The sequence below is a fragment of the Elephas maximus genome, chromosome 3 (assembly GCF_024166365.1).
Source record: "Elephas maximus indicus isolate mEleMax1 chromosome 3, mEleMax1 primary haplotype, whole genome shotgun sequence".
Classification (NCBI taxonomy): domain Eukaryota; kingdom Metazoa; phylum Chordata; class Mammalia; order Proboscidea; family Elephantidae; genus Elephas; species Elephas maximus.
In genome coordinates this window covers 41,224,087-41,251,612 of record NC_064821.1, presented here as the reverse complement: position 1 = coordinate 41,251,612, position 27,526 = coordinate 41,224,087, and the positions used below count along the sequence as shown (strand labels likewise).

General features: G+C 52.2%; 1 protein-coding gene across 1 annotated transcript in view; it reads left to right on the top strand.

Moving 5' to 3' along the window:
* The window catches only part of MMEL1 (membrane metalloendopeptidase like 1), a 39,337-nt gene extending 12,540 nt beyond the window's left edge, over positions 1 to 26,797 (top strand). Inside the window, exons 2-24 of the mRNA XM_049875864.1 lie at positions 6,119 to 6,196; positions 6,572 to 6,580; positions 6,751 to 6,801; positions 7,977 to 8,138; positions 8,403 to 8,483; positions 9,705 to 9,800; positions 10,450 to 10,568; positions 11,067 to 11,132; positions 12,605 to 12,739; positions 12,829 to 12,918; positions 19,340 to 19,476; positions 19,844 to 19,937; positions 21,402 to 21,530; positions 22,149 to 22,247; positions 22,834 to 22,917; positions 23,278 to 23,381; positions 23,638 to 23,696; positions 24,123 to 24,242; positions 25,066 to 25,199; positions 25,357 to 25,422; positions 25,952 to 26,047; positions 26,458 to 26,534; positions 26,628 to 26,797. Coding sequence (XP_049731821.1) covers positions 6,119 to 6,196; positions 6,572 to 6,580; positions 6,751 to 6,801; positions 7,977 to 8,138; positions 8,403 to 8,483; positions 9,705 to 9,800; positions 10,450 to 10,568; positions 11,067 to 11,132; positions 12,605 to 12,739; positions 12,829 to 12,918; positions 19,340 to 19,476; positions 19,844 to 19,937; positions 21,402 to 21,530; positions 22,149 to 22,247; positions 22,834 to 22,917; positions 23,278 to 23,381; positions 23,638 to 23,696; positions 24,123 to 24,242; positions 25,066 to 25,199; positions 25,357 to 25,422; positions 25,952 to 26,047; positions 26,458 to 26,534; positions 26,628 to 26,727 — 2,186 coding nt within the window. The 3' untranslated portion in view covers positions 26,728 to 26,797. The remainder of the gene's footprint in view (positions 1 to 6,118; positions 6,197 to 6,571; positions 6,581 to 6,750; positions 6,802 to 7,976; positions 8,139 to 8,402; positions 8,484 to 9,704; positions 9,801 to 10,449; positions 10,569 to 11,066; positions 11,133 to 12,604; positions 12,740 to 12,828; positions 12,919 to 19,339; positions 19,477 to 19,843; positions 19,938 to 21,401; positions 21,531 to 22,148; positions 22,248 to 22,833; positions 22,918 to 23,277; positions 23,382 to 23,637; positions 23,697 to 24,122; positions 24,243 to 25,065; positions 25,200 to 25,356; positions 25,423 to 25,951; positions 26,048 to 26,457; positions 26,535 to 26,627) is intronic.
* Positions 26,798 to 27,526: the final 729 nt, after the last annotated feature.

The window sequence follows — 27,526 nt, the reverse complement described above, 5'->3', positions numbered from 1 at the left end:
AACCAATATTCATACATAGCTATTAACTGAAGTCCGTAGGTTTTCATGTGTCCTCAGTTTTTTTCCTCATGTCCTTTTTCTATTCCAGAATTCCACCCAGGATGTCCCATTATGTTTAGTATCCATGTCTCCTTAGGTGCCTTTTAGTTGTGATAGTTTCTCTGACTTTCTTTTTTTTTCTATGATTTTGACAGTTTTGATGATTACTGGTGAGCTATTTTATACAATTTTCCTCCACTGAGATTTGTCTGATATTTTTCCCAAGACTATACTGGGACATCATTGGTAAAGTAGAAGGTCAGTGAAAGAGAGGAAGACCCTCAACGAGATGAACTGGCACAGCGGCAGCAACGATGGGCTGAAGCATAGCAAGGATTGTGGGGATGGTGCAGGTATTTCCTTCTGTTGTACGTAGGGTCACTGTGAGTCAGAGCAGACTCCATGGCACCTCGCAACATACTGGGGTAATGTGTTTTGAGGAGGAAGATCATTTTCGTCACGTCATGTCAAGGATACATATCATCAGTATGACTTATCACCATTGATGTAACCCTGGATCACTAAGATAGTGTTTGTCAAGTTTCTTCACTGTTGTTGTTGTCGTTTGCCATCAAGTTGATTCCAACCCATAGAGACCCTGTAGGACAGAGTAGAATTCCTCCATAGGGCTTCCAAAGCTGTAATCTTTACGAGAATTGATCTCCACGGCTTTATCCCACTAAGCGGCTGGGTGAGTTCAAGCCACCGACCTCTCTGGTTAGCACCCAAGCATTTAACCACTGCACCACTAGGGCTCCTTTTCTTCACTGTAAGGTTATTCTTTTCTTTCCCCCTTTCCATGTTGTACTCACTGGGAGAAAGTGATTATACGTAGCCCATACTTAAGGATCTGGAACTTGGTGGTGCTGTGGGTAAGAACACAGCAGATAACCAAAAGGTCGGCAGCTCAAATCCACCAGCCATTCCTTGGAAACTCTATGGGGCAGCTCTACTCTGTCCTATGAGTTTGTTTTGTTTTGTTTTTAATACTTAAAGAGTGGGGAGTAATGCTCGTGTGCTTAGGCTGGAGCATCTACGCAAATTACTTGGAATTTGCTGCGCTGGAGATTTATCTCTTCCCCCTTATTTATTTATTCGATGATTTCTTTATGAGAGCATGGACTCATTGATATTTATTTTATACTTTGCTTTATAATCCAATTCTGCTTCAGTTTGTTGCTCAAATGTTCCAACTTTGGCCACTGGGAGCTCTTTCAATTGGCTCCTGTGCCCTTTGACATATACCTGTCATGGGAGGGGAGGGTCGTTGTTGTCTTTTTTTTCTTTTAGCATTTTCTTACTTTCTGGCACTCCAGGCTAATCTTGTATATTTCCTACCCTAGTCGTAGAATCAGCCATTTCTCCAAGGAGCCCTGGAGTTCTTTTTATTGGAGAATGATATTAGAATCTAAGATCTGGGAGCTAGATGTTGTTGCTTCTAATCCCTCTCAACTAACAAAGCAAGGAAAAATATATGCGTGTAAAAACTAACCTGTATATATATACTTATCTATAAATATTTCTATATGCAACCATCTGTGTCAATATAATGCTAAATGTGAATTCATACTGATGTCTCCAACACTAATCCATTACCAGATGGATCATTTAGCTTCCTCCCCTTGCTTATCTGTAACCTCCCTCTCTTAACAGTGATAAACCTGGCTCTCATCATTGCTATCTGTTTACTTGTTCAATTCCAATATACATGTATGTTGTTGTCGTTAGGTGCTGTCCAGTCGGTTCTGACTCTTAGCTACCCTATGTACAACAGAACTAAACACTGCCCAGTCCTGCACCATACTCACAATCTTTGCTATATTTGAGCCCATTGTTGCAGCCACTGTGTCAACCCATCTCTTTGAGGGTTTTCCTCTGCCTCACAGAGCCTCCACTCCGCCAAGCATGATGTCCCTGTCCAGGAATTGGTCCCTCCTGATAACATGTTCAAAGTATATGAGACGAAGTCTTGCCATCCTTGCTTCTAAAGAGCATTCTGACTGTACTTCTTCCAAAATAAATTTGTTCATTCTTCTGGCAGTCCATGATATATTCAATATTCTTGGCCAACACCATAATTCAAAGGCATCAATTCTTCTTTGGTCCACATTATGCATGCATATGAAGCTATTGAAAATATCATGGTTTGGGTCAGGCGCACCTTAGTCCTCAGAGTGACATCTCTGCTTTTTAATACTCAAAAGGGTTTTTTGCAGCAGATTTGCCCAGTGCAATATGCTGTTTGATTTCATAACTGCTGCTTCCATGAGCATTGAGTGTACACATGTATAAACCAAAAAACCAAGCCTACTGCTGTCAAATAGATTGCAACTCATAGCAACCCTATAGGACAGAGTAGAACTGCCCTATAGGGTTTCCAAGGAGCAGCTGGTGGATTTAAACTACCAACCTTTTGGTTGGCAGAAGTGCTCTTAACCACTGGGCCACCAGGGTTCCTAAACATGTATAATGATTTCATAATTGTTAACCCGTACAGCACTTATATACAGTTCTTTTTGCCTTTAGTCTTACAGACTCCACTAATTTCCAAGGTTACCTAGTTCAATATCTCATTCCCTACTTCTTTCAGTGAGACTGTTTCACATATTTGCAATACACTTTTATTCTCATTCTGCTTCCACATTGAGATCCCCTGACCTCCTACCTAAATGAATTTTTAATATTTGCATACATTAAAGTTTGCACCGTAAAGTTCTACAGGTTTTGACCAATGCATAATGTCTTATGTTTGCAATTACTGTATCATACAGATTAGTTTCACCACCCTAAAAAAAAATAATAATAATAATCCTTTGTGCTTCACCCCCCAAGCCCCTGTCAACCCCTGTTTGCCATCTCTATAGTTTGTCTTTTTCCAGAATGTCATATAGTTGGAATTATACCACATAGATCTTTTTTAAACTGGCTTCTTTCACTTAGCAATATGCATTTAAGATTTATCCATGTCTTTTCATGACTTGATAGCTCATTTCTTTTATTGCTGAATAATACGCCATCGTATGGACGTAGCATAGTTCATCCATTCACCCATTGAGGGATATCTTCGTTGCTTCCAGCTTTTGGAAATTATGAATAAAGCTGCTATACATTAACATGCAGACTTTTCTGTGGACATAGGTTTTCAAATCAGTTGAGTAAATACCTAGGGCCAAGACTGCTGGATATTTACTTTTGTAAGAAACTGTTAAAATGTCTTCGAAGGTTGCTCTATTATTTTGCATACCCACTACCAATGAATGACAGTTCCCATTGCTCGGCGTCCTGACCAGCAGTTGGTATAGTAAGTTATTTTGGGGGTCTTTGTTTTTAGCCATTCTAATAAGTTTTTGAAGCCCTGGTGGCACAGTGGTGAAGTGTTTGGTTGCTAACCAAAAGGCCAGCCATTCAAATCCACCAGCTGCTCCTTGGAGCAGTTCTACTCTGTCCCATAGGGTTGTTATGAGTTGGAATCAATTCAACAGCAATGGGTAACAGGTATGTAGTGGTATTTCATTGCTATTTTAAGTTTCAATTACCTAATGACAAACGATGTTGAGCATCTTTTCATATGCTTATTTTTCAACTGTATATTTTCTTTGATGAGGTATCTGTTCAGATCTTTCACCCATTTTTAAATTGGGTTGTCTGTTTTCTTGTTATTGAATTTGAAGAGTTCTCTGTATATTTTGGATACAAATCTTTCATTAGGTATGTGTTTTACAAATATTTTCTCCCAGTCTGTGGCTTGTCTTTTCATTCTCTTTACAGTGTCTTTCACAGAGCAGAAGTTTTTGATTTTAATAAAGTCCAATTTATCACTTTCCTTCCATGGATCATGCCATTGGTGTCATATTTTAAAAGTCATCACCAAACTCAAGGTCATGTTTATCTTATGTTTCTTCAAGAAGTTTTGTAGTTTTGCATTTTACGTGTAGATCTGTGATGCATTTTGAGTTCATTTTTGTTTAAGGTGTAAGATCTGTCTCTAGGTTCATTTTTTTGCATGTGGATATCTAACACCATTTTTTCCATTTGTTGAAAAGATTGTGCTTTCTTCATTGAATTGTCTTTGCTCCTTTGTCAAAGATTAGTTGACTGTATTTGTGTAGGTCTATTTCTGGGCTCTGTACTCTGTTGATTGATCTACGTGTCTAGTCTTTCACTAATACCATACTGTATTGATTACTGTAGCCTTATAGTATGTTTTGAAATCAGGTAGTATGTGTCCTCTGGCTATGTTCTTCTTCTTCAACATTGCATTGGCTACTCTGGGTCTTTTGCTTTTTCATACACACTTTAGAATCAGTATGTCAATATCTACAAAACAGCTCACTGGGATTTTGATTGAGTTGAGTTGTATCTATAGACCATGCTGGGAAAAACTGATATGTCAACATTATGAGTTTTTGAAACCATGAAAATATGTCCAGGGTCTATATATGGAAAACTACAAAGCGTTGATGAAGAAATTTAAATCTTGTTGTTAAATCTTTGCTAGAGTGGAAGAAAGTCTGTTGGGCCTTTCTACGTTTTAATCAGAAGCAGAAATCCCTTCTCATCATTCGTTTTGCTTGAGGGAAGAGTATCTTTCAGTCAACTATTTCTCTGCTGGTGTGATTCTCTGAGGTGCAAGGTCTAGCCACTAGTCCCAAGGCTTTGGGTTACTGAGACTGGGAGCAGCCATGATTTAAGCACCCACTTAGCACTTCATTTCTGCTTCTGGCCTGTGGGGATTGTCCTTTTCTCCAAAGCTCAGCTTTGCCTCCAGGAGAGCAGCACAGCTTGTTCTCTTCCCATCTGTGTTCCCAGCAGACTGTGGGCTCCTTGAGGGCAGGGACCCTGTGGGACTCCCTTCTGAATTTCCAGTGTCCTACACAGTTGTTGTTGTTGTGTGCTGTTCAGTTGATTTCTACTCATAGCAATCCTGTAGGACAGAGTAGAACTGCCCCATAGGGTTTCCAGTGAGCAACTGGTAGATTCAAACTGCCAACTTTTTGGTTAGCAGCCTGAGCTCTTAACCACTTCACCACGAGGGCTCCACGTCCTGCTCTAGGTCTGGCTTATAAAAGGCACTAACAGATGTTGGGTTAATGGATGAATAAGTGGATGAATGGAAAGAGCAGCAGCCAACAGGTAGGACAGAACACCTCCCCCACTCACCACTGATCAATGCCTCTTTGAATGGCCAAGACCCCACAGAACTCACGACACTGATGTGCTTTCTGGCACCCTCTCTGTGATCTTTGTGCCCAAGACGAGCCAGGTCCCTGCCCTGCCCATAGCCCTGATCTGAACAATTCTCAGTCCCTCCTTCCAGGTCTCTAAGTGCCTCCCCTGATGGGAAATTCAGCCAACAGCCAGGTCTGCAGGTGCCCAGACCTGGCTTGCCCTTTCCCTGAACCTTGCCCCTCCTTCCCCATGTGTCTCTCTGGGAAGAGTTCACAGCCCACCCCAGAAGATTGGATGCTGACCAGGCAGCCACCTCAGGGTGTAACTGGGGGGTGAAGGGAGGTATCTTTGCACCTTCAGCAGACAGTGAGGGTGGAAGTGTTGGGCTAAGAGTTGTTAATGGGACAGAAATTCTTCAGGGTGGACAACAGCACCTTCAATGAACCCTACTCTTCTGGCCTGGTGGGACCCATTGTGTGGGTCTAGACCATAGCCCTGGTGTTCAGGGTGACCCTGCAGAGAAAAAGAAGTCAAAGGAGCTTCTTTGAGGAGAAAGATACCACCTCAGGAGCTCTGTGGGCCCCATGGGTGGGTGGAGACCAGGGGTGCAGTGGGAGGGCACGACAAGGTGGAACCAGCAACCCAAGGTAGCCCTCCTCCCCACTGCTCCCAGCCAGGCCAGTGAGAAGCACAGGTGTGGGACCAGGAAACAGAGATACTTGGGTTCCTGCTCTTGGTACCATGGTGACCAGCCCTCACTTCAGGGGGACAGCACGGGGCTGCACGCAGACCTCAGCCCAGCAGGGAGCCCCTAGGCACTCTAGGACACCAAATGTAAGAAACTCTCTGGTGCTGTCCCAGGAGGCAGCAGGCAGGCAGGTGGCCGAGCAAGTCTTCTGTCTCTCTCTAGGGAAGAAGCTGCCACCTTTTACTAGTCTACCTTGTTTCTCAAAGGACAAGACGACCAGTGTAGAGCGGAAACCCCGAGGTAGCATTCCTGCCCAACCAGAACATAAGCCCAAGCTGTGGGCTAGAAACTTGGCCTTTCCAAGGGCGGGACCTGAGGAGGGACAGGGTGCCAGGCAGAGCTCCTCCACATACCCACCGTCTGGCCCCCAGAGTACCCCCAGGGAAGAGGGGACAGGTGGGGACACGAGGGGGGTGTCTGCTCCATCCCAATCCCTAGGCAGCTATCAGTGAAGCCAGTAGGCAGCAGACTGGGCTAGGGATGTGCAGAGAGGCTTCCTGGAGGTGCTGGCCCCTGACCAGCTGAGATCTGTCTGAGCAAGACGGAGGGAGGGCAGAATGGCCAGCTTCAGGTCTCAAGGGGCAGCTGGAAGTCAGGGAGGCAGAGGATGGGAAGGGGCTCCAGGTAGCTGCAGGGGCCAGGCAAAGATGAGGCTCCCCATGACTTCAGGCCCCAGGCCTGGGCACCAGGGACAGGGTGGGGGGTGAGGCACAGCCCCCACCTGCCCCTATCCACCCCCACCCGGCACCACCAGCCTGGCCTGTCTCTCTGCTCACGCTGCTCCCTGCTCGCAGCCATCCAAGAAATGAAGGAGGTCTGCACCACCCCCGGCTGTGTAATAGCAGGTAAGCTCCCTCACCTCATGCCTTCACTGCCCTGCCCAGGGGCTGGGCCCCCTTCCACCTGACAGTGGCAGAGGCCCTGCCCACATACAAAAGCAGCAGCTGGGAACATTTGGCCACTGAGCCCTGGTGGGGCAGACCCAGGCTCAACATGAGCAGAGGAACAGGGAGCAACACCAGCCCTCGGGGCAGGAATTGGCTCTCGCCTTGTTTCTTGCCTATTTCACCCCACCAGCCAGCCACGGCCTCTTCAGAAATAGGACCCCTGGAAGCTACACTGAAGCAGCTGCTGGGTCCCTCGAGGGTCTTCTCTAGACTCACGAAAGACCAAAATGGACAGACTACTCTCTGATCTCGAGTCCCCCAGACCTGGGCCTTACAATGGAGGCCTTGCCTGCTATTTGCAGATGACAATCCAGGGAATGTGATAGGAAGCAGCACTAGTGAAAAGAACTCAAAAATGTGGCTTTTCTGCCACTGTTGGGGTCACAGAAGCCCATGGTAACACTTTCTTCAAGGACCCCAGCCTCAAAGGCGACTTAGGCCAAAAGAAAGTAGAATGGGAATGTGAGGGAGGGTCAGGTGGAGGGTCCAGGTGGAGGGTCCTGGGTAGAGATCTGGGGAGGGGACTGGGAGAGGATCCTGGAGGAAGGTCTCAGCTGAGAGCATTCAGCTGGGAGCTTCTAGGCCAGGCTGTCCCCTGAACACTCTGGGGCCCTAGGGAAAAGCCACCCCACAACCCCTGCCCACGGTGGTAAGAGCTGCACCCCTCACCAAGGGATTACATGCACTGGCCAATGGGAGGTCCTGGCCAGGAGAAGAGGGGCCAAAACCAGGAGGTGGGTGCCAATAGCTGAGCACTTCCTGTGTCCCAGCTTAGCTCCATCATCACCTGGGTCCTCGAGCGGGACTGATGGATGCCCCCTGGGCTTAGGGAGGCCACAAGGGTTCAAGGCCACGTACGTGTTTAATAAGTGGTAATGCCAGAACTTAAATCCAGGTTGAGTGACCTCCCCACCCTTACTTCCAATCTCCCGGAGGCTGGGAGGGGGCAATGAACGCTCCCAAGGACACGCAGCTGGGGTTGACTATCCAACAGTCTATTCCCAAAGGGCAGGCTATTGGGGCATCCACAACTCTGTCCCCCCTCTTCCTCCCCTCCCCTCTGGGCCGAGCAGCTGCGAGGATCCTCCAGAACATGGACCCATCCCAGGAACCATGTGACGACTTCTACCAGTACGCATGTGGTGGCTGGCTGAAGCGCCATGTGATCCCTGAGACCAATTCACGGTACAGCGTCTTCGACATCCTTCGGGACGAGCTGGAGGTCATCCTCAAAGGTGGAGAACGGCTTAGGGGGTTGAAGCTGGGTACTCACTGGTGGGGGGATGGCAGTTCGGGCTGGCTGGGCAAGTGGGCAGCCCAGGGCCCTCCATGGCCCCTATTTCCTCCCTTGTCCAGGGAGAAAAAGAGGGAAGGGATCCCTTAGCATGAAGCCTTCACAGGGTGCAGGAACCACCTCTCACTGAGCATGGCAGGATGGCATGGGGACACCCATCAGCCACCTCGCCCTTTGTCCAGTGAGAGTTCCCCTCGGCCCCCAGGGGTGCTGGAGAATTCCACCTCCAAGGACCGGCCAGCGGTTCAGAAGGCCAAGATGCTGTACCGCTCCTGTATGAACGAGAGTGAGTGAAGTGGGGGGCTGCTGCCAGGGCTGAGCGGGGCGGTGGGGGCTGCCCACTCCACCACCTTCAGGACTCTTGGGAGCAGGTGTCACCCAGGACTCTGGTCAGGGACCCTGTGCTGTCCCACCATCTGGTCACTAGGCCCAGGCACAGACTTCCTGCCAGCTGCTCCATGCCCCTGGCACACCTGACACACCCCAGGTCACAGCTGCTCAGCAGAAGGGTGCCAGCAGAGGGCTGCCTGGGATGGCCCAGGAAAACCGCAGTGGGGGAAGGGGATTTTGGGCATTTTGGTTCCTACCGAAGAATTTCCATTTGCTTCTCCACTAGCTGCTTGGGCACCGCCCACCTGGGGCCCCTTTAGGCCCCTGCTTGGGGGCTTGCAGTCCCAGGCAGCAGTTGTGGATGCTCTGGGGAGACCTTTCCCCCACTCAACACAGGGGTCAAGGCAACTGTTGGTCCCAGTTGTCTCCTGGAGGAAAGTGGGTTTACTTCTAGTGCACCTGAGAGCAGGACTCCCCAGGCCCCCAGCTTTATGGGGAGAGGCGTCTCACTGAGACCCCCACTTGGACACCTTGGGCTGGTCCCCTCCCCGCCCCATAGACACTGAAGGTCAAGTTCCCAGTGGAGGCAGACCCCTCCCGGTGCAAGTGGCTGCTACAGTGTCCCCACTTCTGCTTAATTTTTGACTTAAGTTCTCCTAAGTCCCTTGCCAGACCATTGCTGCATTTGAGAAGTTGAGTTTTAAATGCTGTCCCACGTCTTTAGCCTGTCACACTGCTGGGAACGGAAGTCGCTGAGGGCTTCCTCCAGCACTCCCCCCACGCCAGTTCCCAGCACACCAGGTGCCGAAATTCTGAGTCTTCTTAGAGGACTGGCTGGATGATTCCACTTCCCCACTGGCCGCCCCCTCTTTCTTGGGCTTCCTTCACCACCCACCGCCCTCACCGACTTTCCCGCTTCCCAGTCCTGGCGCCTCCAACCCGTCCTCTCTGCCCAGTGGGCTCATGTGCCTTTAGCAATCCTCGTGGTCTCATTGCATACCCTGGTCAGGCACTGCTCTTTCCCAGGCCCTCTGTGTCCTGTGCTGCAGAGCCCCCAGCTCCATGCCTGCGGGAGGGGTGCTGGGGACATGCTGGGTGTGCCACATCTCATGGTCTGCATGACAGCATGTACACGACATGAGCGTGCCCAGGGAAGTGACCACCACCCCCTCTTCAGGCATGATCGAGAAGCGAGACTCCCAGCCGCTGCTGGACATCTTGGCAGCAGTGGGAGGCTGGCCGGTGGCCATGGACAATTGGAACGAGACCACAGGTGAGGCCAGTGGCTCTATGCCAGCCTCCAGACTGGCAAGCAGAAGCCCTCAGGAGTGGACGAGGGGCTTGTGGAAGTGGGTGCCCTCCTGGCTGCAGGGTGCCCTCCTGGCTGCAGGGTGCCCTCCTGGCTTGAGCCCATTGATCACCTGACTGGCCACCCTCTCTCTGGAAGCCCCCAGAAGCCCAACCTACCAGTGCCAACCTTAGGGTCCTGGGAGCCAGTTCAGGCCGTGCTAGGGCATCTATGCTCACTGTTGACATGGGGCCTACCTGCCTGCAGATGAGTCCCTTCTAGAGCCCTGGGGTGGACTCATCTCCCAGTCCAGGCCCCTGGACACAGGCCCGAGTCCCAGAGCCCCAGCCAGAGCGCCTCTGCTCTGCCCTGTGCCCTCAGGTCACTCGTGCCTGTGGCAGCCCCCAGCACTCACACTGCACTGAGGGCCCGGCTGTATCCTGCAGGCTGTTTGCAGGGGTGCATCCCCCATGGGCCCCCAGGCCCCTAGGTGCACTCACAGCCGAGACCCAGGCATGGGTCCCTGAGTGCCCCTGGCCTGGCACCCACCAGTGGAGTCACCATCTGAGGATGGGCTAGGTTGAGAGACCCTGGAGGGTCCTGCCGCTCCCCCACAGGGGACACTGACTCTCAGGCCCCAGGTGGGAGCTGGAACAGCAGCTGGCTGTGATGAACACTCAGTTCAACAAGCGCGTCCTTGTCGATCTCTTCATCTGGACCGATGACCAGAACTCCAGTCGCCACATCATCTATGTACGTGCTGTGCTGAGGGCGGGGCAGGGGTGGGGCAGGGGGCGGAGCAGGGGCAGGGCCTGGGTCCAGCGGGAGGGGAGAGCCCTGGTCCTGTCCACCCACCACTGATGAACCTGGTGTCCATTTGTCCGCCATCTCGAACCCAGTGGGAGGAGTGTCCCAGGAGCCGAGACTGGGTCTGGGGATGAACAGTGGAGGCCTTTGGTGCCAGGGCTGAGAGCCTGACCCTCGGGAGCTTCCTCTGGCCCCTGGCCAGAGGCCAATGAGAGGCCATGTGGGGGGCATGCCCCGACTCTGGGCCCATGTCAGCTTTCAAGGCCCTGCAGGGAGTGGCCCACCTTCCCACCCAGCCTGTTAGCCCTGTGTCCTGCACTGACAGAGCAGAGCTCCGGAGCCCTGGGGATCTTTCCAAGTGGAGAGGTGACCCAGCCCCTCCCTGCCCCCCCCCATGCGGTTGAAGGGAGGAGAGGGCCAGGCTCACAGCCTCTATGTCTCCAGATAGACCAGCCCACCTTGGGCATGCCATCCCGGGAGTACTACTTCAATGAGGACAGCAGCCAGAAGGTGAGCAGAGCCCTGCCCCCATGCCCAACCTGACCCCTCACCCCCTCATTTCCCTGCCTGCCACCTCTGAGTTGGGTCCCCTTCTCTGCCCTTTCATGCCCACCTGTGGCCCCCACTCAGCCAGCCTTCTGTAACACCGGAGTCGGTGGAGCCTGGCACTGTGGGCTGGGCACAGTCTGAACCATCATCCCCTAGCATCACTGCAGGGAACATGCCCTGAACACCCCCGTGCCAGGCTCCAGGTTGAGCTCAGCTCAGCCTCAGTGGCCAGGGGGAGCACACTGTCACCCCGTCTTGCCAGTGCAGACCTGGGGTAGGGCCGCCTGGACCCTCAGCTCACACCCTTAGCCGTTCTGCTCCTGCATCTGGGAGCTCACAGTCAAGAGAGAAACAAGGAGCCAGTGGCCAGCCAGGCCAAGAGGCTGGCAAGGGCAGCTGGGGTGTAAGGGGGTGTGGACAACTCACCCTGAGGTAGGGGAAGGACAGGGAGTGGAGCACCGGGAGGGTAGCAGAATGTGCAAAAGCAAGAGGTGTGCATGGAGCAATACAGGTGAGCTTCCTGGAAGAGGTGAGCTGTGAGCAAGGCTTTGAAGAATGGCTAGAGCCAGGGGAAAAGATAGGTATGGCCAAAGAAAAGGGCTGTGGATGGGGCCATGGACTGGGAAAGCAGGTCCAGGAGCTCTGCAGAGCAACAGGGAATGGATCATCACCCAAGGGCCCATACCAGACAGCCATGGTCACAGTAGGTGGCTGTGGGCTAAAACGGGCCAGGTGTTCTGGCCCAGCCTGGGGCCCAGGGGCCCAGGGAGCTGGCCTCTGTGATTCCTCCATGCAGTGAGGAAAGCCTGCTCCAGGATGGGCATGAAGACAGCGGGTCCGGGAGAACAAACATGCCCAGGACCCCTCCCTGACCCTCAGACCCCAGGACAGCCCTGTCCCTTGGGACCCGGCAGACAGGATGGGGAAAGAGGTAGGAAGAAGCCTTGGACTAACAGCTGAGGTCTCTGTAGCTAAGGGAGCCTGGCCAAGGTGGCCCACCCTTGACCCAGGCCACCCAGCAGCGTTGACCTTTAGTAAGAACCCATGCGGAGCTAGCGCAGCTGTGTAGCCCAGGGACTTGAGGTCACACAGCAGAAGGGTTGGGGCTGGACTTGACTGAGGCCTGGAGCTGCCTGGGCGTGGCCCTCAGGGGTAGCTCCAAGGCTCAGGGTCTGGGAGAGCCGCTGGTCCAACCCCATGAGCCTCTTCGGGCAGGCTTTTTCTAGGGAATGCAAGTGATAGCCTGAATCAGCCATGTGAGGATGGGGTCCCTGGCCTGGGGGGCATAAAAAAGGCATAGGCAGTCTGAAATGCCCTCATCCCAGGCTGTGAGCCCTGAGACCAGGGCTGGCCCGACAAGCGGTGGCCAAGGTAGCCAGGGACGCCTGGCTCTGTACTTCAGGCACCCTGCCACCCACCCACCTCTGGCCCAGGTGCGGGACGCTTACCTGCAGTTCATGATCTCGGTGGCCACGATGCTGAGGGCAGACATGAACCTCCCCAAGGATGACTTCCTGGTGCAGAAGGACATGGCACAGGTGTTGGACCTGGAGACGCAGCTAGCGAATGTGAGGCCGGGTGCTGTAGGGCCAGAGGGGTGGTGGCTGGGGGCCTGGGCCCCAGTGCCCTGATGTGACAGCATGCCCACGCTGTGCAGGCCACAGCGCCGCAGGAGGAAAGGCATGACGTCACGGCACTGTACCACCGGATGGACCTCGGGGAGCTGCAGAGCAGGTTTAACCTGAAGGTGAGGCTTCCTGGAGGAGGCGGCACAGAGGCCAACTCACCGAGACTCCTCGTCTCAAAGGGGATAGAGGAGGAAGAACATCCTCGAAGGCACAGGGCCCCAACCCACCTGACCTGACCCTGCGTCTCTCACTTAAGCCTCAGAACTACGCCCTCCCTCACCCAATCAGGGGACCATGTAATTTATCACCCAAATTGGGTCCCTTTGAGAGCGGGACAGTGCAATTATAAATTATACCAGGACACAGAGTGTAAACTGAGCCTGTCCTGGGACATAAACATAGGTCACCATGAGGTCGCTGCTAGGATAATTCCATTTCCCTGATCAGGAAGCTGAGGGGGTTGCTAAAGGGCCCAAAGTCACAGACTCCACCCAAGTAGGGGATAGACAGGGGTGGGACCCCAGTCTGAGAGTGGAGGTCATGGGCAGGGACAGAACCCTGTCAGAGAGTGGAGGGCATTGGGAGGACAAGAACCGCAGTCAAAGAGCAGAGAGCTTGGGCAGGGACAAGAACCTCAGAGAGCCCGGCACCATTCTGGCACTGGGCTCCATCAGTGAGCAAAACAAACCAAACCCCCTGCTTCAAAGAGCCTGGTTCCAGTGGGAGAGACAGACAGAAAAAAGAGAAGGACATTGAGAATTCATTAGGTGGTGATATGTGAACCCACAAGGAAGTGGGTGGGAAGAGGGTGGCCAGGAAAGGCCTCACAGGAAAGGCAACGTATGAGTGTAGACATGGAGGGGGAGCTCAGCTCTGCCCTGTCTGAAGCAAGTGCAAAGACCCTGAGGCACACTCAAAGACAGCAAGGAGGTGCCTGGGGGCGATGAGGTCAGGGCAGTAAAGGGGGTGATCACGTCAACTTTGACACAGAGAGAGAAGGGTTGGGCCGAAGAGTGACAGGATCTGAGTACATTTAGAGGGTCACTACGGCTGCTGGGAAACCCTGGCGGAGTAGTGGTTAAGAGCTACAGCTGTTAACTGAAGGGTTGGCGGTTCAAATCCACTAGGTGCTCTTTGGGAACCCTATGGGGCAGTTCTGTTGTGTCTTGTAGGGCTGCTATCAGTCAGAATCCACTCAATGGCAATGGTTTTTTGTTTTTGTTTTTCCTTTTGGCTGCTGAGTTGGAAATGGACCAAAGGGGACAAGGGTAAGAATCAGGGAACCAGCTGGGAGGCCGAGGCACAATCCAGGCAGAAGATAATAGTCTTGGGCCCAAGTGGCTGCAGGACAGGTAGGGCAGGGGGTGGGGGTGGGGAGATGGCTTCCAGATTTATTTTGAAGGAGAACTAGATATGGGCATTGAGAGAAAGGATAGCGAAGTGGCCTGAAGTTGCCATGGCGATGGCATGGGAGCAGGTTCTGGAAGAGCCAGGACCCCCAGGGTTTTGGGTCTTTGATTTATAATGTTTCTATAATGCTAATATAATGCCAATAACTGCCACCAGTGAGCAAGTCCATACAACAATTACTCAATCCAAGACAGGATCATTCCCAACATCCCAGAAGCCTCCCTCCTGCCCAATCCCAGTCACCATCCCGCATTCCTCCCCAAGGTGAGTGACCATGACCCTGACTTCTCACACCCTTCTGGTATCATTGGGCCCAGGCAGGTGTGCTCCATTGCACCTGGCTTCCTTTGTTCTACATTTTGTACGTGATATTCGTCCATAACATGATATCTCTCAATGGCACTTTCATCTTGATTTCTGAGTAGTATTCAATTCTACTCGTACCCATTGCTGTTGAATCAATTCCGATTCACAGCTACCCTACAGGACACAATAGAAATGCCCCATAGGGTTTCCAAGGCTGTAATCTTTACGGAAGCGGACTGCCCCATCTTTCTCCCACAGACCGGCTGGTGGGTTTGAACCGCTGACCTTCCAGTTAGCAGACCAGCACTTTAACCACTGTACAACGGGGGCTCACTTTATTCAATTCTAAGAACATACAATTCAGGTTCCTATTCTACTGTTAATGGACCTCTGGGGTTGATTCCAGTTCTGGACTTGTCTGAATAATTTAAGTGTCTTTTGGTGAGCAGTGTGTTTGTGTTGAATATATACCTAGGAATAAAATTGCTGGGTTGTACAACATGCATTTGCTCAACTTTAATGGTTGTTATTGTTAGGTGCTGTAGAGTCAGTTCCAATTCATAGCCACACTACGTACAACAGAACGAAACCCTGTCCGGTCTTGCACCATCCTCACAATCCTTATGCTTGAGCCCATTGTTGCAGCCACTGGGTCAGTCCATCTCATTGAGGGGCTTCCTCTTTTTCACTGACCCTCTACCAAGCATGATGTCCTTCTGCAGGGACTGGTCCATCCTGATAACATGACCTAAGTATGTGAGACAAAGTCTCACCATCCTCATTTCTGTGGGCATTCCGGCTGTACTTCTTCCAAGACAGATTTGTTCATTCTTCTGGCAGCCCGTGGTGTATTCAATACTCTTCACCAACACCATAATTCAAATCCATTGATCGTTCTTCAGTCTTCCTTATTCATTGTCCAGCTTTCGCATGAATATGATGCGATTAAAAACACCATAGCTTGGGTTAGGTGCACCTTAGTCTTCAAAGTGACATTTCTGCTTTTTAACACTTTAAAGAGATTTTTTTTTTTAAAGGGATTTTTCACAGCATATTTGCCCAACGCAATGTGTTATTTGATTTCTTGACTGCTGCTTCCATGGGTGTTGACTGTAGATCCAAGTAAATTGAAATCCTTGGCAACTTCAATTTTTTCCCCCTTTATCATGATGTTGCTTATTGGTCCAGTTGTGAGGATTTTTGTTTTCTTTATGTTGAGGTGTAATTCATACTGAAGGCTGTGGTCTTTGATCTTCATCAATAAGGGCTTCAAGCCCTCTTCACTTTCAGCAAGCAAGGTTGTGTCATCTGCATAATGCAGGTTGTTAATGAGTCTTTCTCCAATCCTGATGCCCCGTTCCTCTTCATACAGTCCAGCTTCTCGGATTATTTGCTCAGCATACAGATTGAATAGGTATAGTGAAAGGATACAACCCTGACACACACCTTTCCTGACATTAAACCACACAGTATCCCCTGGTTGTTTGAATGACTCCTTCCTGGTCAAAGTACAGATTCCTCAGGACCACAATTAAGTGTTCTGGAATTCTCTTTCTTTGCAATCTCATCCATAATTTGTTATGACCCACACAGTCAAATGCCTTTGCATACTCAATAAAACGCAGGTAAATATCTTTCTGCTATTCTCTGCTTTCAGCCAGGATCCATCTGACACCAGTAAGGATATCCCTTTTCATGCCTTGTAGGCGTATGGATATCATCCTATCACAGACAACTTTAATACACAATGCCAAACCATTGTTTTCCAAAATACCCTCCCAAAAGTAGAGTGTAAGATGTCTTTGCCAATACTTGTAGTGTCCTTTTTTTCATCTTAGCCACTCCAGTGGACGTGTAGAGGAATTTTGTCGTGAGTTTAATTTGCCTTTCCCTGATGGCTTATGAAGTTGAGCATGTTTCCTTTTGGTTGACCAACTGGTTATCCCTTTTCGTGAAATGTCTGCCCAAGTCTCTTGCCCATTTATTCTACTGGAATGTCTGCCTTTTTCTTATTATTGTATGTTGTTGTTGTTAGCTGCTATCAAGTTGAATCCAACTCCGACTCATTTGACTTTATGTACAACAGAACAAAACACTGCCTGATCCTGTGTCATCCTCACAATCACCAGCAAGTTCTAGCTGATTATTGTGGCTATTGTGCCAATCCATCTCACCAAGGCTTCCCATGCCCTTGTTGGCCCCTCTACATCACCAAACATGATGTCTTCCTCTAGCATGTCCAAAGCAAGCAAGTCGGACAGTGTTCCATTGTGATCCATAAGGTTTTCATTGGCTAATCTTTGAAAGTAGATCACCATGCATTTCTTCCTACTCTATCTTAGTCTGGGAGCTCTGCTGAAACCTGCCTACCATGGGTGACCTTGTTAGTATTTGAAATACCAGTGGCAGAGCTTCCAGTATCATCATAACACTCAAGCCACCACAGTACAACAAACTGATAGATGGGTGGTGGTATTGATTATTTGAGTTCTTTATATATGTTGGGTATGACTTCTTGGTCAGTTTACGTGTAACAAATATCCCCTCCCACTTGGCAGCTTGCCTTTTTACTTTCCTAATGGTTCTTTAGTTTCAAACGAGATTTTGAAGTACTCCAATTAATCAACTTTGCAAAGGCTTATCAACCTTTCCTTCATGGTTGGTATTCTTCGGTTCTGTTTAAGAAAACTTTTCCTATCCCCAAGGTTGTTTAGGTTTACTTTCCACCTAGAATTGATTTATGTGCTGTGAGATGTAGGAATCATTTCATTTGTTCCTTATGGACGTCCAGTTGGCCCAGCACCGCTTACTGAAAAGACCTCTCTTTGCCCACTGCTCTTCAGGACATTGTTGTTAAAAATCATGTGTGTGTGCGTGGGTGTGTGTGTGTGTAGACTCTCTTTGGTTCCATTGGTCTTTGTCTATCCTTGTACCAATCATACAGCGACTGCATTACTGTTGCTTCATAATAAATCCTGTTATCCAACAGAGTAAGTCTGACAAATTTGTTCTTCAAGATTTTCTTGATTACTCTTGCTCCTTTGCACTTTCATGTACAAGTTAGATTCAGCTTGTCAATTCCAAAAGAAAAAAAAAACCTGCTAGAATTTTGAGAGGCATTGCTTTGAATCTATGGATCAATTTGGGGAAGATCGACATCTTTACAACGTGGAGTCTTCCAATCCATGAACCTTATATAGTTTTGTAGTTTTCTATTTCAAGATCTTACACGTCTGTCTAAGTTTCCTTGAGCTGCTAAAACATAACAAGTGGGCACTTTAAAGGACAGGAATTTATGTTCTCACAGTCCAAATCAAGGTCTCAGCTGTGTCAATTACTTCCTTGTCAGAAGCCTGGACATTCTTTGGTTCTTCGTGATCCTCACATGGCATCTGTCTCACCCAACATGTGGTCATGTCTGTATCTAATCTGTTCTTTTTATAACTCAGAGATCGGCTTAGGACCCACTCTACACGGATAAAGCCTCGTTAACATAACAAAGAAAGCCCTATTTCCCAATAGGATTACATCCACAGGTATAGGGATTAGGATTCCAGTACATATTTTGGGGTGACAAAATTTAATCCATAACTTCTTTTATTAGATTTATTCCTGGGGGAGGATGATTGTTTTCACATATACTGTAAATGGTATCATTTTGTAATTTATCTTATTGTTTGTTGCCAAAATACAGAAATACTGACCTTGTATCCAGAAATCTTACAAAATTCACTTATTAATTCTAACAATTTATCTGTAGATGTTTTCAAATTGTCTGTGCACACTATGTCTTCCTCTGCAAGCCTAATCACTTTTATTTGATTTTCTTGTCTTATTGAATGACTAGAACTTTCAGTATAATGGGGAAGTAGTGATGGTAGACATCTTGTCTCCTTCCTGATCTCAGAGGAAAAGCTTTTGACATTTCACCGTTAAATTTGATCTTTCTTCTAGAGCTTATTGTTTGATGGTTGTTATTTTTTTATAAACTCCTTTCATCAAATTAGGGGATTTCTCTTCTATTGCCAGTTTTCTCAGAGGTTTTATTATAAGTAGATGGCAAATTTTATTAAATACCTTTTCTGTGTCCATTGAAATGACCATGTGGTTTTCCGTCTTTATTCAGTTATAATAGTGAATTATATTGATTTTCAAATGTTAAACCAAACTTGTATTCCTAGAATAAATCTAATTTGGCTGTAATGTTTTATCCTTTTTATATATGTATAGCTGAAATCTATTTGCTAATATTTTGTTTAGAAGTTGTATATCTATGATCATAAATAAGACTAGCTTATTATTTTATTTTACTATAATATTTTTATCTTTGTATTTAAGGTTACTTTTGGCCTCATAAAACAAGTTGAAAAGAGTTTTCTCTTTTTCTCTTCTCTGCAAAGTTTGAGAAAGGTTGATAGTATTTTTTCCTTAAACATCAGATAGAATCCACTGGTAAAGCCAGATGGGGTTGGAAATTTCTTTGTGGGAATATTTTAAATTAAAGATTTCTTTATTTAACATATAAGGCTGTTCATATGTTCTCATTCTTTTGTCAGTTTTGCTAAGTTGTGCTCTTCCAGAATTTTTTCCATTACACTTAAGTTTTCAAATGTATTAGGATAACCTCTTATTATCTTTTTTTTTTTTTTTTACAGTCTGTAGGCTCTGTAATAATGTCACCCACCTTTAATCTAATTCTAATTATCTGTGCCTTCTCTCTGATTTCTGGAACAGTCTTGGGTTGAGGCCGAGTTTCTTGAATGCCCAGGAACTGTGTCTACCTCTCTATTGCTCCCTCTTTCTCCCCACGCCCTCCTTCCCTAGGGATTTAACTGGACTGTCTTCATACAAACTGTGCTAGCCTCTGTCAGGATTGACCTGCTGCCAGAGGAGGAAGTGGTGGTCTACGGCATTCCCTACCTCAGGAATCTTGAGGACATCATAGATGCCTACTCAGCCAGGTAAGACCCAGGGAAGGCCCCAGGAGGCCTCACATCCTTGCCTCTGGCTCTCTCCCCTCCCCAACAGCTCCTGCTCTCAGGAGAGGGTCCTCTCAGGCATTTACCCTGAGGCATGAGGCTTACAAGGGGGTTAAAGTTCAATAGCCAATGGAGCTTACATTAGAGATGCAAGACCATTCCTTGTGGTATCTCAAGCAAGGTGGGGCAATTGGGTTGTATCTAGGGGATTGTCTTAGAGATCTTCTCCAGCTCCCTGAAATCCCTCCTTAGGGTGAATCTGCTGGCCTAAAGCCCAAGAGCCATAACCCCTGCCCAGGTAAATACCCCTCACCTGTTCTGTCCCCTGCCCTCTGCCTTATTCCCCCAGGACCATGCAGAACTACCTGATCTGGCGTCTGGTGCTGGATCGCATCAGCAGCCTGAGCCAGCGATTCAAGGACACGCGAGTGAACTACCGCAAGGTAAGCAAGACCTGTGGAGGAGTTTTGTGACCTTGTCCAGAGTCTGGCCCATCATTCATTAATTCAGTCAACCTGTGATACTGAGTGGTCTGCTATAGGCCAAGCACCAAGGTCAACACTGAGGTCAGAGCCATGAACAAGACAGAAGAGGTGCCCACCCTGTTGGGCATAGACGGTGAACAACAAACAAGGCAGAGCTTTGTTCTATCAAAACCCCAAAGTATAATATGAGGGATTAGGGTGAGGGCAGAGAGGGTCTCTTTGCAGAGGAGAGAGACTCTGGAAACCTTGCAGGCAGGAAGGACCCAGGCATGAAGAGACCTGAGAGAGATTTCCAGGGATTGGAAACAGCTAGAGCAGGGCCCTGAAGCAGTAACAGGAGGAGGCCAGGAGGCTGGCCCTAGCAGCCCATAGGGAAGGTAGGGGTGAGGGTAGGGAGAGAGGCAGAGGCTACTGATGTGGGACCAAGCCAGGGGGAGTACAGTCCACATGCAGTTAAAGCCACTGGAAGGGTGCAGAGTGGGAGATACCATTTCATTTCTTGCTTGTGTGGTCACTGCGATTGCTCTGGGGACAAAGGCCTGGCAGGCTCAGAGAGGAGGCAGGAGAACCGCAGGAAGCTAATGTGGTCATCCAGGTGATAGGAGTTTGGACCAGGGTGTTGTCAGCAGATGGATTTGGGAGGCGAGGTGGAAATGGAAAGCTAATGGGTTAGATGTAGGAGATGAAGGAAAGAGCGGGTCAGGGAGGACTCCAAGGTTCTTCACTGTGGTGGCTCAGTCAGGAGCCCCACTTTGGGCACACTGGGCTGGATAGTCGATTCAGTGTTGAGTCAGGAGCTCTGAGGAGAGAAAGCGGCCAGGCTGGCATCCTAGGGGCGGAAGCTCCCATAGCCCAGGGAGGTGACAAGGACGCTGGGCAGGGCTCTCGAGACCTGCTGAGATTTGGGACTGAGGCTCTAAAGTGGGGCCCATTTCTGTCCTTAGCCCTGTGTCTCTGTGGACAGACCAGGGGATCTGTCCGTGTCCTTGTCAGAGGTGGAAACACTGGGCCCTAGAGAACTGCCAACTGGTGGCTGAGCCAGGGGCAGCCCCAGGGCTTGCCTCAGTGCTTTGGGGGTGGGATCGAGTCTACGCAAGACAGCCAGACCATGGTAGTACAGACAGGAGATGAGGGGGAACTCAGGGCTGAACTAGGACCCCAGCAGCCCCATGGTAAAGGCCCAGCTCTTGGCCTAGCTCAGTAGCCCTCTGCTTTCCACACCCAGCACTGAAAGATGGGTCTTTGGGTTCACCTGTGCCCCGCACTGGCCCCAGGCTCCGTGAGGCCAAGGGCCAGGTGTGTCTTTTCACCTCATCACATCCCAGGGCCCCACCCAAGACCGAGGGGGATGTTGGTAGATGTTGGTAAATGTGGGGGAATGAACAAATGAAGGGACAATGCTCACCTTCCTGCCCCACCCAGGCGCTGTATGGCACCACGGTGGAGGAGGTACGCTGGCGGGAGTGCGTCAGCTATGTCAACAGTAACATGGAGAGCGCCGTGGGCTCTCTCTATGTCAGGGAAGCCTTCCCCAGAGACAGCAAGAAGATGGTAGGTAGCCCTGCGTTCTGGTGTGGTCAGAACCCCCTGCCCATGGCCCATCCAAGTCTTCTCATGCTGGTATAGCTCCCCACAGGGATGCCTGCCCCAGGGCAGGGAAGGACAGGCCACATCACCCCCCAGGAGCATGTCTCCCTGCTCCAGTGAGGGGGCCCAGCTAGGTCTTGGAGCAGCAGGGTTACACTTAGTGTTCCCCCTGGGAGAGTGGCAACTGGAGGAAGGAGACCACAGAGACCTACCACAGCCACTCTGAGTCTGAGTGCCCGTGACACTGTGGCTCTGAACCCTCCTGTTGGACCTCAGCCTCCTGTTGCCTTGGATAGTTGGCCTGGGGAAGGATGTGGTTATGAGTTCAGGGAAGGCCCTGCCCTGGGCCCACCTATGAGGGTCAAAGCCGGTGCGGCAGATCAGTGAGGATCCATCCCAGGGGCCATCAGCACCACTGCTCCCCTGGCCACACACCCTCCCCCAGCCTGGGGAGGCCCACAGTGGGGCAGCCCAGGCTGTCTTTGTGAAGATGGCGCTAGGCCAGACCCCTGCAGAGAGCCCCAAGTTCTGGTCACTGACCCTCAGACATGTCCAGATCACGAGGGCCGTGTATGCCCCCAGGTGAGAGAGCTCATTGACAAGGTGCGGGCAGTGTTCGTGGAGACTCTGGACGAGCTGGGTTGGATGGACGAGGAGTCCAAGAACAAAGCCCAGGAGAAGGTGAGGGCAGATGGAGCGCAGTGCCCAGCCCGAGCCACAAGATGACCCCCACCAGAGCCCTGTCACTCCTCCTGAGATTCCACCCCCTCCCTGCAGTCCCAGGATGAGGGCATGGGACAGGTGTCCTCACACTCACTTTCTAGATGAGGAAACTGAGGCTGGGGGGGGAGGGTGACCATGGGCAGAGGCAGGACAGAAGCCAAGCCTTGGCCAATGGCCAGGAATGGGTGGTGTCACTACGGCCTTGGGGAGCAGGGCCCCTGGTAAGGAGAGCCAGGACCCCTCAGAACCCTCTGTGTGCCAGTGTGATAATTGGCAGCCTAGTGCTTCCTTCCAGCCCCTTGCCCCCTCCCTAGTCCCTTGGCTGGAGGGCACATCTTAAGGGTCAGACCTGGGCCAGGCCTGTCAATTCTTCGTCCAGCTCAACTTCTCTATACCCTTTGAGGAGGGGTCCAGGTTCCTAGGGGCCCCTTCCCTAAAGCAGCATGGCAAGGAGGGGTGGGGCTAGAATACCCAGCTCCACCAAAGCTGGAAGGACCCCAAGGTCCTGTGCTGGGTGGACACAGATGGCCCCTCTCCTTCACAGGCCATGAACATCCATGAGCAAATCGGCTACCCGGACTACATCCTGGAGGAGAGAAACCAGCAGCTGGATGAGGAGTACTCCAATGTGCGCCCCGGGCTGCCCACCCCTCCTGACCTCCACCATGGGGCCCTCAGTCATGGATGGGGTGCTGGAGGGGTGTCTGTGCAAGGCACCCACAGTCCCTTCCAGCCACTAACTCAACCCAGCCCACCAGGCCCTGGTTGCTCCTTTGTTACCATCCATCCTCGGACATGAAGATGGAGACCCAGAGAGACTAGGGAGCTTGCTCACCGTCACATGAATTCATGTAGAACTGAAAGCCAGTGACCCCAGAGTCCACAAGCCACTGTCCCTGCTGCCGAGTGGTCCTGGAGCCCTTCCCTCCACCTAGACCTCAGGTACCGCTCCCCCCCACACTCGGGAATGACAGCGCCTCTCCCACAGCTGAACTTCTCTGAGGACCTGTACTTTGAGAACAGCCTGCAGAACCTCAAGGCTGGTGCCCAGAGGAGCCTCAAGAAGCTGCGGGAGAAGGTGGACCCAAATCTGTGAGTGGGGGTGGGAGCACTGGGGCTATGAGAGGGGGGTGGCAGGGGCCCGGCCAGCCTAGGAGGGTGCCGAGGCCACAGCGCCAGGGGCCAGGCCAGCCTTGGAGACGGCTGGGCTCTCAGCTGGCCAGAGACCCTGCTCTGTCTGTCCTGTGGCACACCCACTCGAAGGTGGGCTCTGGTCAGCCAGGGCAGGGAGGACCCTGAGGGGGGATCCCAGGAGACTGGGTTCAAGGGACTGGTTTATTCATCGCAGGTGGATCATCGGGGCGGCGGTGGTCAATGCGTTCTACTCTCCAAACCGAAACCAGATTGGTATGTCCCCTAACTCTGCCCCCACCATTCCCGTGCCAGTGCACCCCCAGCCCCCTTCCTCCTGGGCCCCTCCCAGACTATGATGCAAAGTGGGTACCTGTCACTTCCCCCATGTTCCCCACCCACAGGATGGCTCCCTCGTCCACATCCTCAGGGGGCAGGTGGGGGAGGGGCTACAGGGTGGGAGCAGCAGAGCCCCTCTCCCTGAGAGCAGCACTAATTAGTGGGAAGAACGTGGACCTGAGTCCTGGATCCACCCCTTAGACCCCTGAGCCTCAGTTTTCCCAACCATAAAATGGGGAGGGGGGTCATCATGTCTACCTACAGCATTGCCAGGTTAAATGGAGGACCCCCAGAAGTGCCCACCCCTGCACCTAGCACTTGGGGTGCCAGCTCACAGCTAATTCTTTGTCCTCCTTGGGACAGTGTTCCCTGCTGGGATCCTCCAACCCCCCTTCTTCAGCAAGGAGCAGCCACAGGCCTTGAACTTCGGGGGCATCGGCATGGTGATCGGGCACGAAATCACCCACGGCTTTGACGACAACGGTGAGGGAGGTTGCAGCGGGCCTAGGGGCAGAGCTGCACCCTTGCATCTCACACATACACCAGGAGGGGCCTTGGGGATTGTCTGTTCAACCCTTGGTGGTCTAGATGGGGATACTGAGGCCCAGAGCACAAAGGGGACTTGCCAGGTGCCTGTGTGGCAGAGCAGGTTTTCAGACTCCATCCGATTAACTGGTCCCTTCCCTCTCTGGAGCTGGGACCTGGGGACATGGGGAAGCAACACTGACCACCAGGCCTATGGTCCTCCCAGCTCCTGGCCTGGCATGGAGCCTGGCTTGGTTGTCATTTCCGAGACAACCAGCACCCCTCAGCCAGGGCACGTGCTGAGCCAAACATTCCAGCTGGGTTCTAGTGGTAGCTCCCACTACTGCAGGCTCAGCTGCAGCACAGGGGTGCTGGTTTTCCCACAAAGCTCAGCAGTCGGGCTCCTTCCAAGGGCAACCTTCAACCCCAAGGGCCACAGGCTCCCCTCACCTGGGGTGTTGAGCGTTTGGACATCACAGGACGGGTGAGCAAAGCACAGTGCCTCCAGGACCCTGGGACTCGAGACCCCAGGTCCTAATCTCAGGGAGTGGCATGGATGGCAACAGTAGCCCTCTCTCTCAGGGAACCAAGCAGCCCGGGACAACCTGCTATCCCCTTCAGGGGTTTGTTCTCTGAACCATGAGCTCTAGATCCTGGGGTTTGCTGGGAGGAGGTACTGAGAGAGGCTGGCTTTGGCCCTTGTCCACTCGAGCGGGCTGGGCGTGGGGTATAGGCAGGGAGCACATGGTAGCCACCTGTCCCCCCCCCCCCCCGCCCCCAGGTCGGAATTTCGACAAAGACGGCAACATGCTGGATTGGTGGAGCAACTTCTCGGCCCAGCACTTCCGAGACCAGTCGGAGTGCATGGTCTACCAGTACAGCAACTACAGCTGGGACCTGGCAGACGAGCAGAATGTGAGTGCACTGCTGGCACCACCCAGGGTTCTCTTCCCCAGCCCTGGCCATTCCAGGGGTCCACACCCCAGCCCTGGGCACCCTGGGGGACCACACTCCAGTCCTAGCTGCATGGGCACAGGACCCTGGCTGGCCCCCACCTGCCTCCTGTGCACAGGTGAACGGGTTCAGCACGCTCGGGGAGAACATTGCGGACAACGGAGGAGTTCGGCAGGCATATAAGGTGGGTTGAGGTGGGCATCCCTCAAGGACAGGGTAGGGGAGCAGCCAGGCTCAGTCTGGACAAGCAGCCCTTAGCTTGGCAGAACCTGCCCCCAGCCAGCCTGAGCTGTGTTCAGGGAACTTCCTCCATCTATGCCCTTGGGAAGCACCACATGCTGGTGGGTAGGCAGGATGAGAGCATCTCTGCCCAAATCTCACCCATCCCTCACTGAGACCTCAATAAGATAGACCGTGACAGTCCCCTCAGCAACACCCCTGCACCCATACCTCAGTGACAAGCCACCCTCCAGGACCTGGGAGCTCAGTCTGGGGGAGCCAAGGGGGCCCACACAGGGCCAACCGATGCAGCCCTCCGATGGTCACCAGCACTTTAAGGTGGTAAAGGATGGCCCCTAGGGTCCCAGAAGGGTGATAAGCATCAGAGGTAGGGCCCCCCTGGGAGGGCAAGAGAGGAGCCACTGGGTCTGTCTGGAGGTAGGGCGGGCTGCACCCTCTGAGAGCCATGTCCAGTGCCCACCCGATATCCACAGGCTTACCTGAAGTGGCTGATGGAAGGTGGCAGGGACTTCCAGCTGCCCGGCCTGGAAATGACCCATGACCAGCTTTTCTTCATCAACTATGCACAGGTAGGTGCCCCACCTGCTCGCCTGTCCTGGAGGTGCTCAATTCCACCAGCAACCCCCACACCGGCTGGCAACTGCTCCCACTCCCACAGCTTTGGGGGCACCCACTATGGGGCACCACAGGGTGCTGCCGGTGGGCAGGCAGGGCAGGGCCAGACCATTGAACCAACCTGGAATGCTCTCTGGAGGAGGGGGGTGGAGTTTGGAGCTGGGGAGGAGTCAGATGTAACTGTGAAGGGAAGGAGGAACCTCCCGGTTCCCTCACTCCACCCCGCACTGACTGGCGGAGACTCATTTGCACTTAAAGAGAAATCAGGGACAGCCCTGCCGCTCTCCATGTACCCCTACGGCTCGCCCCTACCTCTCCCAGGCCACGCCCCCACCCCGCAGCCACGCCCCTCGTGCGCCCACAGGTGTGGTGCGGCTCCTACCGTCCCGAGTTCGCCATCCAGTCCATCAAGACGGACGTCCACAGTCCCCTGAAGTACAGGCAAGCACCCAAGCCCTGGCCTAGCCCCCGCTCCAAGACCTCCGCGTGCCCTTCAGCCCAGCGCCAGTCTCAGGCCGTCCGTCTGCCCCGCAGGGTGCTGGGCTCGCTGCAGAATCTGGCCGCCTTCGCGGACGCGTTCCACTGCTCGCGGGGCACGCCGATGCACCCGAAGGAGCGATGCCGCATCTGGTAGCCATGGCCGAGCCGCTGTTCGCGGCCCACGCCCACCCGCCGCCGGGAAGTCCGCGGAGGAGACAGGAGCCGGCGGGGAGCCAGCGGGGACCCGAGCGCCCCGGCCGGGCAGCCGGCCCTCTATGCGCGGCCGGCACGCGGCCCGAGGGCAGCGCCGCCCCGACACTGGCCGGGTGTGCGGCGACTGGTGTCTGCTGCCGGGCGGAGCCCCAGCTCCGCGCCCACCGCGGGCCACGCCGCTCAGCGCTGAGCGCAGACTGTCAATCTCCTTCGCCTACTCTCCAAAGCGCGTTGTTTCCAGAGCTTCAGACTTGAGCAGAGTAAACGCTTCAAAGAAGCCGGCCTTGCCGTTTTTTCTAGGAGGTGAATTCACACGGGAGGTTGGGTGGACGTTCAGGGTGACAGTGCCCGCCGGGGCAAGGATCTGCTCTATCCCAAGACGCACTTCTCCTGGCTCTGCCACTGACCCGGCCACTGGATACTGGTGCCTGGGCAGAGCGACGAAGAGCCCACCGGTGGAGGAGGGGCTCCTGGGCAGGGCCCAGAAAGTGTCCCCAGTACCATTTTCCTGGGGACATTGCAATGAACAAGGTCCCCCAGATGCCTATGCTTACGTACCATGCATCCGGATTTCGGCAGGGTGGGGAGCGAGGGGGTGACACGGGAAGGAGCTGAGGCTGGGAGAGGGGCAGGACGTCCTCAGGTCCTGGGCCACAGCTGGTACCTGGGCTTGTGGTTCTGTGCAACTGTGCCCCCACAGGGGCTTAAACTGCAGAAGGACAGGGTCACCTGGTCTGCAA